The sequence below is a fragment of the Typopeltis vanoorti genome, chromosome 3, assembly GCF_054136105.1.
Source record: "Typopeltis vanoorti isolate ZY-2024b chromosome 3, IOZ_Tvanoo_1.0, whole genome shotgun sequence".
NCBI classification, from domain to species: domain Eukaryota; kingdom Metazoa; phylum Arthropoda; class Arachnida; order Uropygi; family Thelyphonidae; genus Typopeltis; species Typopeltis vanoorti.
The window spans coordinates 133,407,410-133,423,130 of NC_143551.1; the positions used below are offsets into that span (position 1 = coordinate 133,407,410).

Consider the following 15,721-nt stretch of genomic DNA (forward strand, 5'->3'; position numbering starts at 1 on the left):
AAAAGGAGAATAAAACTGAATCGGAGAATTACAGAGAAATTTCTGCATTAGGTGTTCCAGGTAAGATTTATGTGGGCATACATAAATTATGCCCACATAAATTAGGACAGGATTAGAAATATTGTAGAAGAGAAACTTGAAGGAAAAACTCTATACTTCTAAAAATAATAATTAACCACTTTTATTTAGTTAATTAGATTATAAGACAATCTAATAGTTATTCTTAGGATTAAGTTATAACTTATTTTAACAGTATTACAACATCCAACAAACTAAATTATATATATAAAAAAATATTAAGTTAAGTTAACAGGTGACATTGAGTAAGTGAAATAGAAGTATCACAGCTATATGGGAGTTGATCTCAAAATAACAGTGTGGCAGATTAATGCAACCAAAGTTGTTTAGTTAAGGAGAATGTTTCATAGCCATGGCTAACTCTTAAAATAATCATTTTGACCTGTAACAACCTCTATATAGCACATTTATTTTCTTCCATCTAATCCTGTGTGAAGGGGTATCCAAAATGTGGTCTCAGAGTCCAGACTTGCCATAATAATGGTAATGGTAGCAAAATGTATATTTTTATGTTCTCCAAGCTGGATGTTAACAGATCTTCCTGTCTGTCCATAGTTGACCAAGTCACAGTTCCATGAAACTTCATACACTCGAGGATATACTGGGGTGTGATGTTTATCCTTAGGAGAGTGGATCAAAGTTGCTAATTTAACATGTGGTTCAAAAGTAAGGCGAAAGTAGTGGTGTTTTGTTCTTGGGTGTTTGAGGAGGGGAAAGTACGAGGGCCATGTAGTATTTTATCTGTTTTGTAGGAGCTGTAGCCATTGGCAAGGAAAGTATGGTGTAGATATATTAGTTTGGTGGAAAGAGCTGCATCACTAGAACAAACAACTCTAGCTGTGTGTGTAAGTGTTTTAAGAATGCCATACTGGATGGTGATGTGATTGTTTATTTTCCTGTGTGTGTGTGTGTGCATTCTATAAACAGAAAAAAGATAGTGAACCTTCTGAAAGCAGGGTGACTAATTTGTCAAGAAAAGGCAAAAATAATCTAATCTATTATTAGATCATTTTTGCATAGCAGTACAATTAGTCTATTTGTAGATTTTTCCTTGCCATGTAAAGTAACCTGTATACATAGTAAATTTGAATAATTTGAAGATATGGGGGGGGGGGGGGGGGGGGGCGTTGGCTTTGTTAAATCAACGGTGTCTATTAGTGGTACATTACTAAATAAAGACATGACATCAAAACTAACCATTATGTCTGAATTTTTATAGATGTGATTTTTGACTAGTGATGTAAAATGGACATAATTTTTTTTTTTTTTTTACAAAACTGGAGGAGTTGCTAGTAAGAGGACAAGCGACTTAGCTAACTATTTAGCAAGGTTTATAAGTAGGCCTGTCTTACTTATAACAGATCTTCCTGTCTGTCCATAGTTGGCCAAGTCACAGTCACATGGAACATTATCCACTCGAGGATATACTAGGGGGTGGTGTTTATCCTTAGGAGTTCTGTCAACTACAGGACATAGGGGGATATTAGATTTGTAGAGTTTAGGTATCCCCTAAATACAGGGAGGTTTAACATGAACCGGTTTTATTTTTTAATGATTTCTTTAAGCCTAGAAGTCACTTTTTTCAGTAATTTATGGCTTTTTCTTTTGAGACATAGTGGAGGCTCGATCAATAATTTCATAAGTAGAACTGTCACCTAGAAGATCCTGCATTTTCTGTTTTCACATATTCCAGACTCAACGATGACTTCCAAGGCCAGAACAGGCCACTCTAGGCCTAAATCCTTGACAGGCATGAAGATGATGATATATTCCAGACATCTAGGATATCCTTATCTCTAGTTTTCACATAATCACCTTTATCATCTTTGATTCCTTTTACAGTACTCTTTCCTCCATTTCTAAGCTTCTTCAATAGTCTCCAGAACATTTTGTCACCTTTCCTGATATTTATTTTCCATATTCTTACAAAGTCTTCCCATGACTTTTGTTTGGCTACTTTTACACATAGTTTAGCTCTTTCATTTTTCTTGGTATTCTTTTAGGGCATCTTCCAACTTATTTGCTAAGAACTTTGGTATGCTTTCTTTAACTGCTTCTTTAATTTCTTGTGTCCATGTCCTTGCAGACAACTTCACCACATACTTCCTATCTGAATCAATCAGTCTGTCTTCTTCAGAGTTTGCCATCGAGACTCCAAGGTTTGGTTCTTGTTTTCAATTTGTTTCATTTTTTCTTCAATAATGTTTGTATAGTCAAGTCTACAATTTACTTGTAAAAACTGTTCAACTTTCTTTTTTTTTTCCAATTATTATTGAAAAGAAATTGAAATGACCAAGCATGATAAAAATATCCATTTTTATCCTGCTCAGTACTAAGTAATGGTCACTTCCAATTTCAAATCCTCTGTACACTCTTGTATACTGAACCAGTGCAATGATTCACTATCAACAATGACATAGTCAATGAGGCTTTTCTTATTTTCTGGTCTTCTCTCCATGTGAACTTGTGTACATCTTTGTTTTGAAACATGGTGTTAGTAATGACTGGTCCATTTCCTGAGCAGAAGTCCAGTAAATACTCATCATTATTATTAGGTTTCCCCCTTTCTCCAAATTTTCCCAAAATGTTCCTGGTGGGATTCATTTCTTATTCTGCTGTTCAGATCTCCAAGAAGGATCACTTTTTTTCATTTTCTTTGTCAGCTGCCTGTTGGCTTAAAAAAAATTCTCCACTTCTTCCTTAGAAGAACCTTCTGTGGGACCATAAGCACAAATAAGTTTCATTGTCCATATCCCCATTTTGAAGTTTGACCACATAACTGTACTTGAAAGTGCCTTCCAATCAAGAAGTTTATCTTCATGTTTGATGTTGAATGCTATCACTACTCCTTCCTTTCCTTGATCATTATTGTCTAAAAATAACATCCTATACTTATTATTTAGTAAAATCTCACCTGTTTTTTTGTCTTCTTTGTCTCAGTAATGCCAAATTTGTCCGTGGTACTTTTCCAATTCTTCTGCAAGTTCGATTTTCTTTCTATCAGTACTCCTTATATCGGCAGTTTCTATTTTCATTTCTTTTGATGTTGGGTTTATTCTTCTAGATGTTGAGTCAGTGCTTGTTTCATTGGCTGACTTTTCACTGTTCGCCCTGGTTCCCTGACAATAACAGTGACATTATACCATCATATGCATTTGGATTTAAGCTGCTAGAGATTATAATTTGGTCGGCTAAGTACCAAATTGTCAGCCCATTCTCATTCGTTCAGTATCCAGTCGAGACTTACTAACAGGGTGAACCACGTGAAGGTGAGGATTAGCTTTTATCCCATTCTTCAAAACATGGTTCAAAAAGACATATAGTTCATTATGATTTAGAGGCTCTTGAATTCTCTGCTATCATCCCAGACATTCAGATCGCAATGAAATGTAACAACTTATGTTTTGCGTTGTATGTGATAGATGTATGCTTCTCTTAAATTCCAAGCCACATTTGAATTAAGGGAAACGAAACTGTAGCTAGCTCCATTCGTTTCTCAAGCTTTCATCATCTGCCTGTCTGATACACCAATTACTGGCAGATCATGAGACATACTTTTATCCTGTTTCAGGACGACTACACTGGGATAAAAATGGGAACCGTAAAGAGGATGTTGCTCTTTCTCAGAACTTCCATAAGTCAGTCATCTTATATACTCTTAAATGCTTCTGTGTGATTGGCATATTATCTGACTAATGATCATTCATATATTAATTGACTTTCCTCATTTCGTCAATGAACGCAGTTCACTATTTTAGTTCTCATTCAAAATCTGTCTGTATGCTGAGGCAGATTTTATCAGAGCCATCGAATGCCATCCATCCATTAATGTGTACAGTGGTACCTCAACTTACAAACTTAATTTGTTTCTGACTGTGGTTTGTATCTCGAAACCCAATTTTCCATTATATCTTATGGGAAATCAATTAATCTGCTCCCAGATTTAAAAATTTTTTAAAAAATTCAAAAAATAAAAAACTATTCTCAACTGACCTCAACAAATTTGGATGCATGAAACTGCCCCAAATTTGGGAAACTTTTATCAAAAGAACTTCAGCCCAAAGGCCAAGAACTACGAATATAGCCCGCCAGGGGGCACCATCAGGACTTTAGGAAAACGCTAGCATCCTAGCCTCAGTCTCATTTGTTGTATTAGTACTTGTGTGCACGTGTCTTTTTAGTAAGTTCCCAAGAAGATGGCAACGTGACGTTCGCCGAAATATCGGAAAGTGTATATTAAAGTTTATTTAATCTATATTTCCAGTATACGCTGTCAATTCCTTAAATATTAGTTATGTCTAACCAGCGTATAAGCCTCTCAACAAGAATAAACAAAGAAAATGCAAAGAAATGGATTAGTGAGAAGCATTTTTACACTATAAATATGCATTTTGTATATCATTACATATTAATTGTTATTTATGAAATCTTTGGTTTTACATGATTAGTATGAAAATCATCTTCCATTAAATTGTAAAAAAATCAATTTTCTTGTGGCTGGTTTTGTGGTTCACGAATTTTCAATTTGTTGTCATCAGTTGCTTCTTTTTGTCTCTTAGGTGAGGGAGGTTTAAAAAACCTATCCAATGTTGACTGAATCTGTTGTTTCCTTAAGACCCTTCTAAAGTGAATAATGACATTGTCATTGATGATATTGGTGGCTCTTCTTTCCACTTGTTAACCAATTCTTGTAATTCTCCCCAGTGCTGCAAGATTTTTTTTACATCACTTGTTGGAATTGCACCCCTTTTTGTTACTGTCTTCTTCGTTCTTTGAAGGCATATGCTTTTCCTCCTCATCCCTTTCTTTTTCCTGCTCTCTTCTTAACTCCTGTAGCTCTTCAGTGGTCAGCTCAACGTTGTGTTCCTCTACGTCTGCTTCATCAACTTCCAAATGCCCAGGGAGACAACTGTATCTACAATGTCATTTTCACTTTCAGATCCTTTCAATGCAGTTCCTCGGACACAGTCGGGCCATAACTTTTTCCAGGCTGATTTTAGAGTTCTCACAGTAACATCTTCCCATGCCTGACTAATAAGACGCAAACAATGAAGAATATTGAAGTGATTCTTCCAGAATTCCACGAGGGTTAATTCTGTGTCAGTGATAACTTCAAAACATCTTTGGAAAAAAGCTTTGATATAAAGAAGTTGGAAATAACATATTGATCCATTGGCTGTATGAGTGGTGTGGTATTAGGAGGCAAGAACTTGATTTTGATGAAATTAAACTCTTCATCCAAATCTTCCAACTGTGGTGGATGTGCTGGAGCATTGTCCATTATAAGAAGAACTTTCTTGGGCAGATCCTTTTCTTGTAGATACCATTTCACTGTGGGAGCAAAGATCACTGTCATCCACTCACAGAAGAATTGCCTGGTTACCCAGGTTCTGCTGTTAACTCTCCACATAATGCTGAGTTTGTGCCTATTAACTTTCTGCTTTTTAAAGACTAGGATTTTCAGAGTGGTAAACCAACTCAGGTTTTGTCTTCAGGTCACCACTGGCATTGGCACAAAAAAGCAAAGTTAGTCTGTCTTTCATTGGCTTGTGTCCTGGCAATACCATTTCCTCCTTAGTGATGAATGTTCTCTTAGGCATTTTCTTTCAGGAAAGCCCAGTTTCATCGCACTGGTAAACTTGTTCTGGTCTATAACCTTCTGACTCCATCAGTTTCCGAAATTCCTTCACGAACCTTTCAGTGGCTTCTTTGTTAGCACTAGCACCTTCTCCATGTCTAACAACACTATGAATACCAGTTCTATTCTTGAATGCCATCCTTTGCTGACTTTAAACTCTTCACTGATGTCTTTGCTACTGCTAGTGGATGGCAAATTCTGCAAAAGATCTTTGTAAATTGTTTGAGCTTGTAAACAGATCATGTTTTGAGATACACTATCTCCTTTCAGTCATTAATCCAGATGAGTAGTAAAAATTGTACTAAAATTGTTCAAATCCACCATAGCTACAATTGTCAAGAAAGTAGTTTTTTATTTCATCGAGATGCCACAATAGATGCTCCTTTGGCCACATCCAGTTCCTTATAAAAAAACTACTTTCTTGAGAATTATAGCTATGGTGGATTTGGACAATTCATACTGCTTGCACAGATCACATTGCCTGACTCCTTTCTCATATTTTCCCACAATCTCTTTCTTAATTTCTATTGTGATTTTCTTCTTCTCTTCTTTCTTATTTTTCTTTGGCCCCATGTTGAAAATAATATGCTGATCAGTTAAATGATGCTTATCTGGTAGATTCAGAAAATAAACATGAAGCTACAATAAAACACATCACTTATAAAACGAAATACATACAGTACACATAATAAATACAAACCTAAAAAAATCTTTGCAAAGTGTATTGTTTGTTTAGAATAGATATACAAAAAAGCAAATATCTGTAGTGTTCATCATATTTCAGATAAATACGACATAGTGACAACAATCATTACACTAGAGACAGTTCAGCGTGCGCTCAGCTAAACGTGCATAAAAAAAGTATAATGTCAAACAGGCTTTAGTTCATTTGAAAAGAAAAGCATCACGCTTCATATCTCAAGTCTAGGTTCTTATCTAGAGGTCAAAATGGGATATGAAAAAAATTTCTTATCTCAAAAAGTTTGTATGTCGAGTGGTTCGTAAGTCAAGGTACCACTGTATATATATTAATTTTATTAGTTTAATAATTTGGTATATATAATTTTTTAATACTATTTTTTTTATGAATTTTTCTACATTTATTTTTATACTCCTTTTTGCATTTGTTTTATATGCAGATTTTTATACCTGCTTTTGTCACTTATTTATTACCTTATATGCTGGTGCAGTATGATCCTAGCTATCCATTAAAAACAAGACAAAAACAAATCAAAATTGTAGCTTGTGCTTTATTGAAACCACAACTATGTAATGGGTGTCAGAGAATCTGTTTGTTTCGGCTATATTGGAAACCAATAATTAAGAGGAATTCTCTATATTAAATTACTAAACTGCTGAAAGTATTATATATGAACTTACATTAGTGAGACAACAACCATGTGCGAATGATTGTAAAAATGTTTTTACATTTGGTTAGAAAGTAAATTATACCATTCAAGAAATTGTATATATATTTGCCTTTGCCCACATGTAATCAAACAAAGTTTGTGCATGAAGTATCTGCTTCATGCACAAATATCTATAAATATCTTGAACAGCACATAAACTTCTAATCTGTCAATAAATCATTTACAGCTTTCAGCACATACAAACCACATGTAAAATATGCATATAGCAGCACTCCCTATTGCCTTCATGCATGACCAAAGTCTGTGAGGCCACATATTGATGGTGGCATTCACAACATCCAACCAAAACGCTGCCATTGCTTGCTCAAAATCCACATTCAGGCTGGCGGTGCTGGGGCGTCATTTCTTGCAGGCTACAATCTCAAGCTCCGACCAAAATTTGAAGCCCAGTGAATTCAGATCAGGACTTCCAGTTGGCCAATCAAATGGTGATATGTGGTTGGGATCATTCACCACCAACCATTGTGCTGTGGTCCTGGCCTTGTGTGCAGGGGCTGAGTCCTGTTAGAAGATCCACTACCTACCATGAAACAAGGTATTGTTCATGGGCCATACCACAGGTTCCATCATGGTGTCTTGATACACTTTAGAATATAAAGGAAGCAGTTCAAAAACAGAAAAGAAAAGTAAACGAAATCATAATTGTAGTAGAAACTAATGACTTAACTAGCAATAAGTTCAGTATGAGAGAAGACATGAAAGGGTTGTTGGAAGAGGTGAGAGTGAGAAAGTAAAAATTGTCAGTATTTTACCTTAATATGATAAAAATGAATTGAGAAAAGGGGCTATAATGGTAAACAATTTGATGTATAGGCTGTGTAGAAGAAATGGATGTGAGTTTTTGGATATGTGGAGTGAATTTGAAGGAAGATTGGATTTGTATAAGAGGGACGGCCTACACCTGAATGCATTTGGTACCAAGATTCTTGAAAAACTAATAACTGGTATGATATCTAACACAGATAGTCAGGGTAAGTAAATTATAAAGGGAGGAATGGTGAGAATTTGAGTGTAAAAGCAACAATGTTATATAACTGTGTTAATGATGGAAATAGGCTTTATAATGGAAATGTTGATGAGGAGAGAATGATTTATACTTTGTGTTCTTCTGGTTTGGACCCATCAAACGTGCAAAGATGTCTATCTATATAAGGCACTAAAGAAGAATAGAGATCTGCAATTTTCCAACTGTGTCATGCAGACTTCAGACAAGAATATACAAAAGAACATGCAGGTAGATTATTATTATGTGTGTACACAAATGTTAGGCGTATCTGAAACAAAGGGGCAGAGTTTGTTGCCTTAGTCAGTATGTTGGGACCTCAGATTGTAGGCATTAGTGAGACCTGGTTATCAGAATCAGACATACTAATGATATCGGATGACTTGAATCTAGTTAGAATTGAGACCTATGATTGTAGTACTACATAAGACGGTATAAGCAAAACTGAATAGAACATTTAAATCGAATGGCCAACAGCAGACTACCAAAAATATTATATAGATATAAAATAAGTGGTAAAAGAAGAATCAGATGACTGAGAAAGAGATGCATGAGACAGGAACAAGCCACCTGGCCTAAAATCCATCTTAGGAAGAAGAAGAAGATTGTAGTATTACTACTAACAATATTTCATGTGGCAGTGAGTTTGAAGCCATCTAGTGTGAGGTGGAATATAAGATCAATTACATAGTGGGGTGTTGTTACAGACCTGGTAGATTGGTTGCTAGTGATGAAGAAATGCATCACCAAATAGAAAAGATGAGCATGAAAAAAGTAATCATAATGGGAGACTTTAATTATCCAAATATTGATTGGGTAGCAGTAGAATCTCATGAGAAGAATGAAAATGAATTTATTAAACTGTTGCATGACAACTTCCTCAAGCAGCATGTGACAGAAGGAACTTTAGGTCAAACTGTTAGATTTGATTATAGTGTCAGAGGACATTTCAGTTAAAGATGTAACTATTCTGCTTCCAGTTGGTGACAGTGATCATGCAGTACTCACTTGGTAAGTGACTAAGTTTTTGAATGTTCCATTCAGAAAAGGTTACATGCTGTGAATTACAGAACAGGAAATTATGACCAACCAAGAAGTATACTGAGTTCAGTGGAATCGGATCGGTTGCTGGATGGGAATAATATCGACAGTGCATGGGAAGCATTTAAACAGTACTTAAATGATGCGATATCAGAATGTGCCATGAGAGTTTGAAGAATAAATAGGGTAGTAGTCAAATGAATCAACCTGTATACTTGTATTTATTTGCTTATGCATGTCTTCCAGATTATCTGGAACCCTCTGGCCTATAGCAACGGCCAGTTGTATATTTTGTCTTATTGGCCTTTATCTCACATCAGACTGCAAATGAGCATCCTGCCTATCTCCTATTCTTTTTGGCTGCAGTTCATCTGCCATCTTCAATAATACTCCCCAAGCACCTTTGTCTTCCCTTAAAATACTAAACATTTCGCATTCTATCCCTGTAACTACATCATCTGCTGTTAGCTTTCACTAATGCCTATAACGTTTTGCGAGGTTGAATTAACCAATGCCAGAAACTATTATGGAAACCAGAGCATCCCTTTAGCCTCCCAAATACCTTTACTTCCTGAATTGACTACCCTATTCAATATTTTTATTTGAGAGAATAGATTCTGAACTTGCTCATTCTCACACTCACATCACACATACTCACCTGCTTCCACTCTAATTGCTTAAGTTTTCCTGAATTTGCGCTTCAGCATGCTCGGTGAACAAAGCTTTCTCTCCTGACAACACCAAAACTATTTAGATGCAGTCCATCAGCATTATACGAATACTTCTTTCCATCACACATAGACCACAGATGCACATATACTACATCATTGATTCATTTGCTACCACTGCTCTCCTCCCCAGTTCACCTCTATCATAGTGTGGCAGGAGATTTGCAATCTTTATCTTCTTGCAATTCAGTTTTGATTCTTCTAACAACTCCTTTGCATCCTTCCTCATAGAATACTTCTCTCCTCTCAAATCATTTGTGCCAATCAAGACAATTAGTTCTTTTGCCTTACATTTTTGGATTCTTTCATAAATTTTGCACAGTCACACAATAATGTTATTTGTCTATAATTACCACACTCCCTTCTTGACCCTCGTTGATATATTGGAATACTACCCCCCCCTCCCCCATCCGATCATTAAGTATCATCCTCTTTCTCCATCGCAATCTAAAGATGTCACATAACCATTCCAGCCCCATACTACTAGAAGCTCTAATTCCAGGAGATTTTCAAGTGTTCATCTTTCTTAACCCTCTGCCAGACTGATTTCCTTATTATCTCTCTGACCACTGTATTCATTCCAGTTTATTTCAGTGTGGCTTTCATCTTTATTTAACAGATCTCTAAAATAATGTTGCCACATCATGCTAATTTGTCTTCCAGTAGTCTCAAGATTTCCATCTCCATTTATTAAAAACTCAGCTCCTCATTTCTTTCACTTTCTATTCTTCAGAAGTTCGTGTAACATTTTATTTTATGTATTTATTTTTTGCATGGCTCTCTAATTACAAACAAGTCTGTCATCATCTGAAATTATTATTTTTTTTTAAATTTGAGTTCTTTAACTGATTCATTCCAGCAATGTTTCTTTTCCCTTTCTGTTATTAACTGTTTTTCCACAGACCTCTTCTGCTGTTCCTACCATTATATTTCAAATTTTTTCCTATTTCTTATTTGCATTATCTGTAGTTAACCAATGGAGCTTGGATGTAATCTGAGATGCAGATTCTTGCTTTACTTCAGACTGCTTCAATGTCAATAGCTTCATCTTTCTATCTGCTTTCCACATTTATCTTCCACCTGCACCTTAAAAGCAGCTATAAGAAGCCTATGATGTCAATGACGACTCTTCTCTATTCTTTATCAAGGATGAAATAATCTGTTACTGATTTTTGCTCATCATCTTAGCTAGATCTTGTAATTCTGTTGCTTTGTCTTTTCTGAAGCTGTTTCTAATTTTAAGATAATTTTTGATGCAAAACTCTAATAACCTCTGTCTCTCCTCATTTCTTTTACCAAAACCAGATGGACCCAAAACGTTTTTTACTCATGTTCCTTCTTCTCCATCTTGTGCATTAAGATCTCCTAAATTGGTTACACATATATTCGGAAAAAACACCCTCTAAATGTTCCTCAAATAATGCCTTTGCCTCCATATCTAAACTTTTTTGTGGATAAGTGAGATTTGTTTTCCATTACATTGAGATACAAGCTTCATTATTATATCATTAAGTTCATCATATTCTCTGAGTCTATCATTTACTTCTTTACTAATGAAATGACCAATCAAAATGGTTATTTGCTACTTTTCAAAGCAAAGCAAAATCCCCTCTTAATTTCTTCCTTCCTTGGTTTTTCCATTTTGTCTTGCTCAAACTCAAAACATCTAATTTCCTCTCCATAACATCCACTAATTCTTCCTCTTTATGTCTAAGTGTCAATATGTTCAGTGTTCTCAGTTTCTATAATGTTTGTGTGTGTGTATGTATGTATATTCATGTTATTTTCTTTTTAGCTTCTCAAAAGAGTACTTGATGGTAACAAAAGAGTTCAAGAGGCTGCATGCAGTGCATTCGCAACACTAGAGGAGGAGGCTTGTACTGAGCTTGTACCTTATTTAGGATTTATTCTTGAAACTTTAGTGTTTGCATTCAGTAAATATCAGGTAATTAAATATACAATGCATGCTTACTCTGTATACGTAATAGAATTGTAGTTATCATTTTTGTTGGTTATTTATTGTTGAATGCAATAGGACTTCGAGAGAAATTTGAAATATTCTTAAATCTATACTTATATAAAGGTTTGAATTTACTCCTTTTATTTTATGTACATTTTAGTCTTGAAAAACTAGATGTAGTATTCTTGTACGTGCATAAAGGTCATTTGAATAATAAAGTGGTCGTTATGCAAGCAATGGATAAATAAATACACTCAGGTAAAATGAAATGAGTAGATAGATTTATAAGCATATGGTACTTATAAATCTTAGTGTTGTTTGTATAGTTCTTAGTAAAAATGAAGAGAACATTATCACAATAGTAAACTTTGTGGAATGTAATTTGCATTAGTAGATGATCACCAAGTGAAAGTATAATGGGTTATACTTTCTATAGTGAACACATAAGCTATAGTGAACACATAAACCATAAAACTGTTTCTATTATAGCCCAAGTTCCCTACTTTCCTCATTCATTTTCATAATCAAATTTCTGACATGTACCTTCACAGGGTATACAGGATATTATAATAGTGCTAAATGAAAAAGTTAACTTCTGATCAACAATTTTCCTCCAAATGAATCTGTTAACCATCTAGACTCTGATTATCAGATATTATATTTCTGTCTTCAGAGGCACTTTTTACTGATGACATGGCATTACGAAAACTTAGATGTTTTTGTAAATAACTCTTGAAGCTAACTGTATATACTGCTTTAATAAGAATATGTTAGAGTGTTAAAAACAAAGGCAATGTTTTTTGTTGCCGAAGCTGTACATGGTGGCATTAGAAAGACTGTTATTGAAACTTGCATGTATGAAAAAGGCTTGCAGCTCTAAGTGGTAAACATCTCCGAAGTCAGTCAGAAAGAGTTCAAACAACTTTCCGATGGCCGGCAACTTACAATCAAAAGAAAGCGGAGGAGAACAAAAGGCGTGCCGAACTTGAAACTTAAGATGAAAGACTCATACCGATTCTTTGGGGATTGCCAAACTTCATGCAAGGTCTCAGATGAGGCCTAATAAAAAGGGACTGAAGCAAGCAGAAGGGGTCCCGGTTCCAGAATTGCTGTCAGAGAGGAGACTGCCCGGTCCAGAGTTGCTGTCGGAGAGACTGCATGGATCCACGTTGCTTGAGAGAGGAGTTTCCCGCTTCCAGAAAGGAGCTTCTCGGTTCGAGACGTCGCTAGAGAGAGACTACTTCTAGGTCGCAGACAAGGTTTCAAATTGCCGAAAGGAAGAGTTCCAATTGCCAGAGAAAAGTTTCCTAGCCAGGTTAATGTCAGACATTCACCAGTGTGTTGCATTTTCATTACAATTTGATGAATCAAACGACGTCACTGATATTGCTCAGTTAATGGTATTTATTTGCCTTGTATTTCAAGATTATTCAAATAAAGAGGAACTTTTGAAAATTATACCATTATTGGGAAGGACTAGGGGAGAAGACATTTTTTTCGCATTTGATGAATTTGTGAAACAACACAAACTTCTGCTTTTTAAACTTGTGTCTATTACTAATGATGGTGCTCCTGCAATGACAGGTAATAAATCAGGCTTCGTTTCATTATGTAAAAACGATGACAAATATCTAGATTTTTTAACGTACCACTGTATTATTCACCAACAAGTACTGTGTAGTAAAAGATTAAACACAAAAGATGTTTTGGATATTACATTTAAAATTGTAAATATAAATACTGTTCGAGGAAAAGCCCTGCAATGGCGGTTATTTAAATTACAGGCAGATGATGATAGAGAACTTCTGTTGTACAATAATATTCGCTGGCTCAGCAGAAGTCAATTTTTAGAATGATTTCTTGTATTAATTAGTGATATAAAATTTTTTCTTGATGAAAAAGGAGATATTTATCCACAATTGAGTGATAAAAGATGGTTGTTACACATCATTTTTAGTAGATTTCTGTACGAAATTAAGCAATTTAAATTTAGAGTTACAAGGTAGAGATAAAAATCTAATTGACATGTTAAGTTCAATAAAAACTTTCCAACAATACTTACTTTTATTAAAGAAAAATATAAATGACCACGAATTTAGACATCTCCTATATTTATTAAAATTTTTTGAACAAAATCAAGAAATGCTTCGCTATGATTTAAAAGAATTTATTCATGAAATAGAATTAGTAGAGAAAGAAATAAATTCAAGATTTAAAGATTTTAATAAAACTGAAATGATTGTATCTTTTATCAATAATCCATTTCAAGAAAACTTGAACATCACACAAATTTCAAATAAAATTAGTGGGCTGTTTGATATAAACCAAGCTGAAGTAGAACTTGAGATAATAAACATTCAGAATAGTTTACATTTAAAATCATAAACAATGAAGTCATTTGGAAGTATGCACATGAAAAATTCCCAATATTAACTGATATTGTGCGTAAAATTCTATCGTGTTTCGGATTGACATACTTGTCAGAATCTGCTTTTTCAAATATGACCGTCATAAAAAATCAAGTAAGAAACCAAATTACAAATGATCATTTGGATGATTGTCTGTGATTGGCCACTTCTTCATATCAACTTGACTATGTAAATATTGCGAGGTCCAAACAATGCCAAATTTCACATTAACTTTTTTTCTTTTTTTTTTAATCAACCAGCATTTCCTGTAACTTGTGAGTTTGTAATCAATCTGTTGTTTTTTCTAACTTTGGTTTTCCAAAATAGAGAAATATTTTATTCCATTTTTTTTTTTTAATTAAAATATTTGTTGTATTAAAATAATTAAAAGTGATAAATAAATTTTTAAATACACAAATAAAGTTTTTAGTTGTTTATTTGTGCATAATCAGATATCAGGTTGGGGGAACGTGATCTATATAAGAGAGTAGATTGCTGAATAACATATATATAAGAGAGTAGATTGGCTAATAACTTTTTATAGAAAAGTAGCTCGTGTAGTAAAAAAGGTTGAATACCACTGCTATACAGGATCAACTGAAATTTCCAGTACATTGATGACCACACTAGAGATATTTACTGATTTATAGGTTGACCAACCAACTTCTCGTGTATGGATCTTACATTAGAAAAAAAAGTATTCTGGACGATCCCCTACCAACCAGCCAGTATATTGTTTTATTTGATTAATTGATTTTTTTTTTTTTAACATTCATGAATTTTACATGATCTATAACTGAACAGTGTCATGTGCAAGTAATGCACATGAAAATAATTAAGGAAAAAAAAGTAATCTTTATATAATCTGTCAATATGTTTCTTAAAAAGTTAAAGATTACGCTCATTGGGAAAAACAGTATAGAGAATTTTATTACAGACATGGATGGAATGAAGGGAGATGATAAGTTCATACGGTATTTTTGGAGTTGGACAGTATTTGGGTGTTGATTAGTGCTGTTTCATGCATAATTAGAAAAAAGTAGAGGAATAGTAGTGGTTAGTTCAGCAGAGCATTGCCCATGAAAGTACCCATAAAAAAAAGCATAATATGCAGGAATAGAGTGCCTGTGGAAAAGTAACTGAAGATCATGAGTCTGTGAGAGAGAGAGAGAGAGATGATCATGTTTTAAGTGGATTCCCTCTTCTATATATTAATAAGATTATTATGTTGGAGGTTTAATGGATTTTTTACAACACTCAAAAAGAATTAAAATAGAATTTAATACTTCCTATATTTCGTCCTAGTCACTAGGACATCTACGGGGATTACAAAGACAATTAATGTAACATGCACACAAAAACTTACAATACTAAGCCCAACCACGTGGGTGACAATAAAGTCCTATCTAGGTGGAGCACCCTCTAAGGGCAGTTG

General features: G+C 34.5%; 1 protein-coding gene across 3 annotated transcripts in view; it reads left to right on the plus strand.

Annotated features, from left to right (window-relative positions):
- Tnpo (transportin 1) overlaps positions 1 to 15,721 on the plus strand; it is a 491,580-nt gene that overhangs the window by 249,026 nt on the left and 226,833 nt on the right. For all 3 annotated transcript variants that reach the window (XM_090390863.1, XM_090390862.1, XM_090390864.1), the window contains one exon: positions 11,714 to 11,863. In XM_090390863.1, the coding sequence (XP_090246989.1) occupies positions 11,714 to 11,863 (150 nt within the window). The remainder of the gene's footprint in view (positions 1 to 11,713; positions 11,864 to 15,721) is intronic.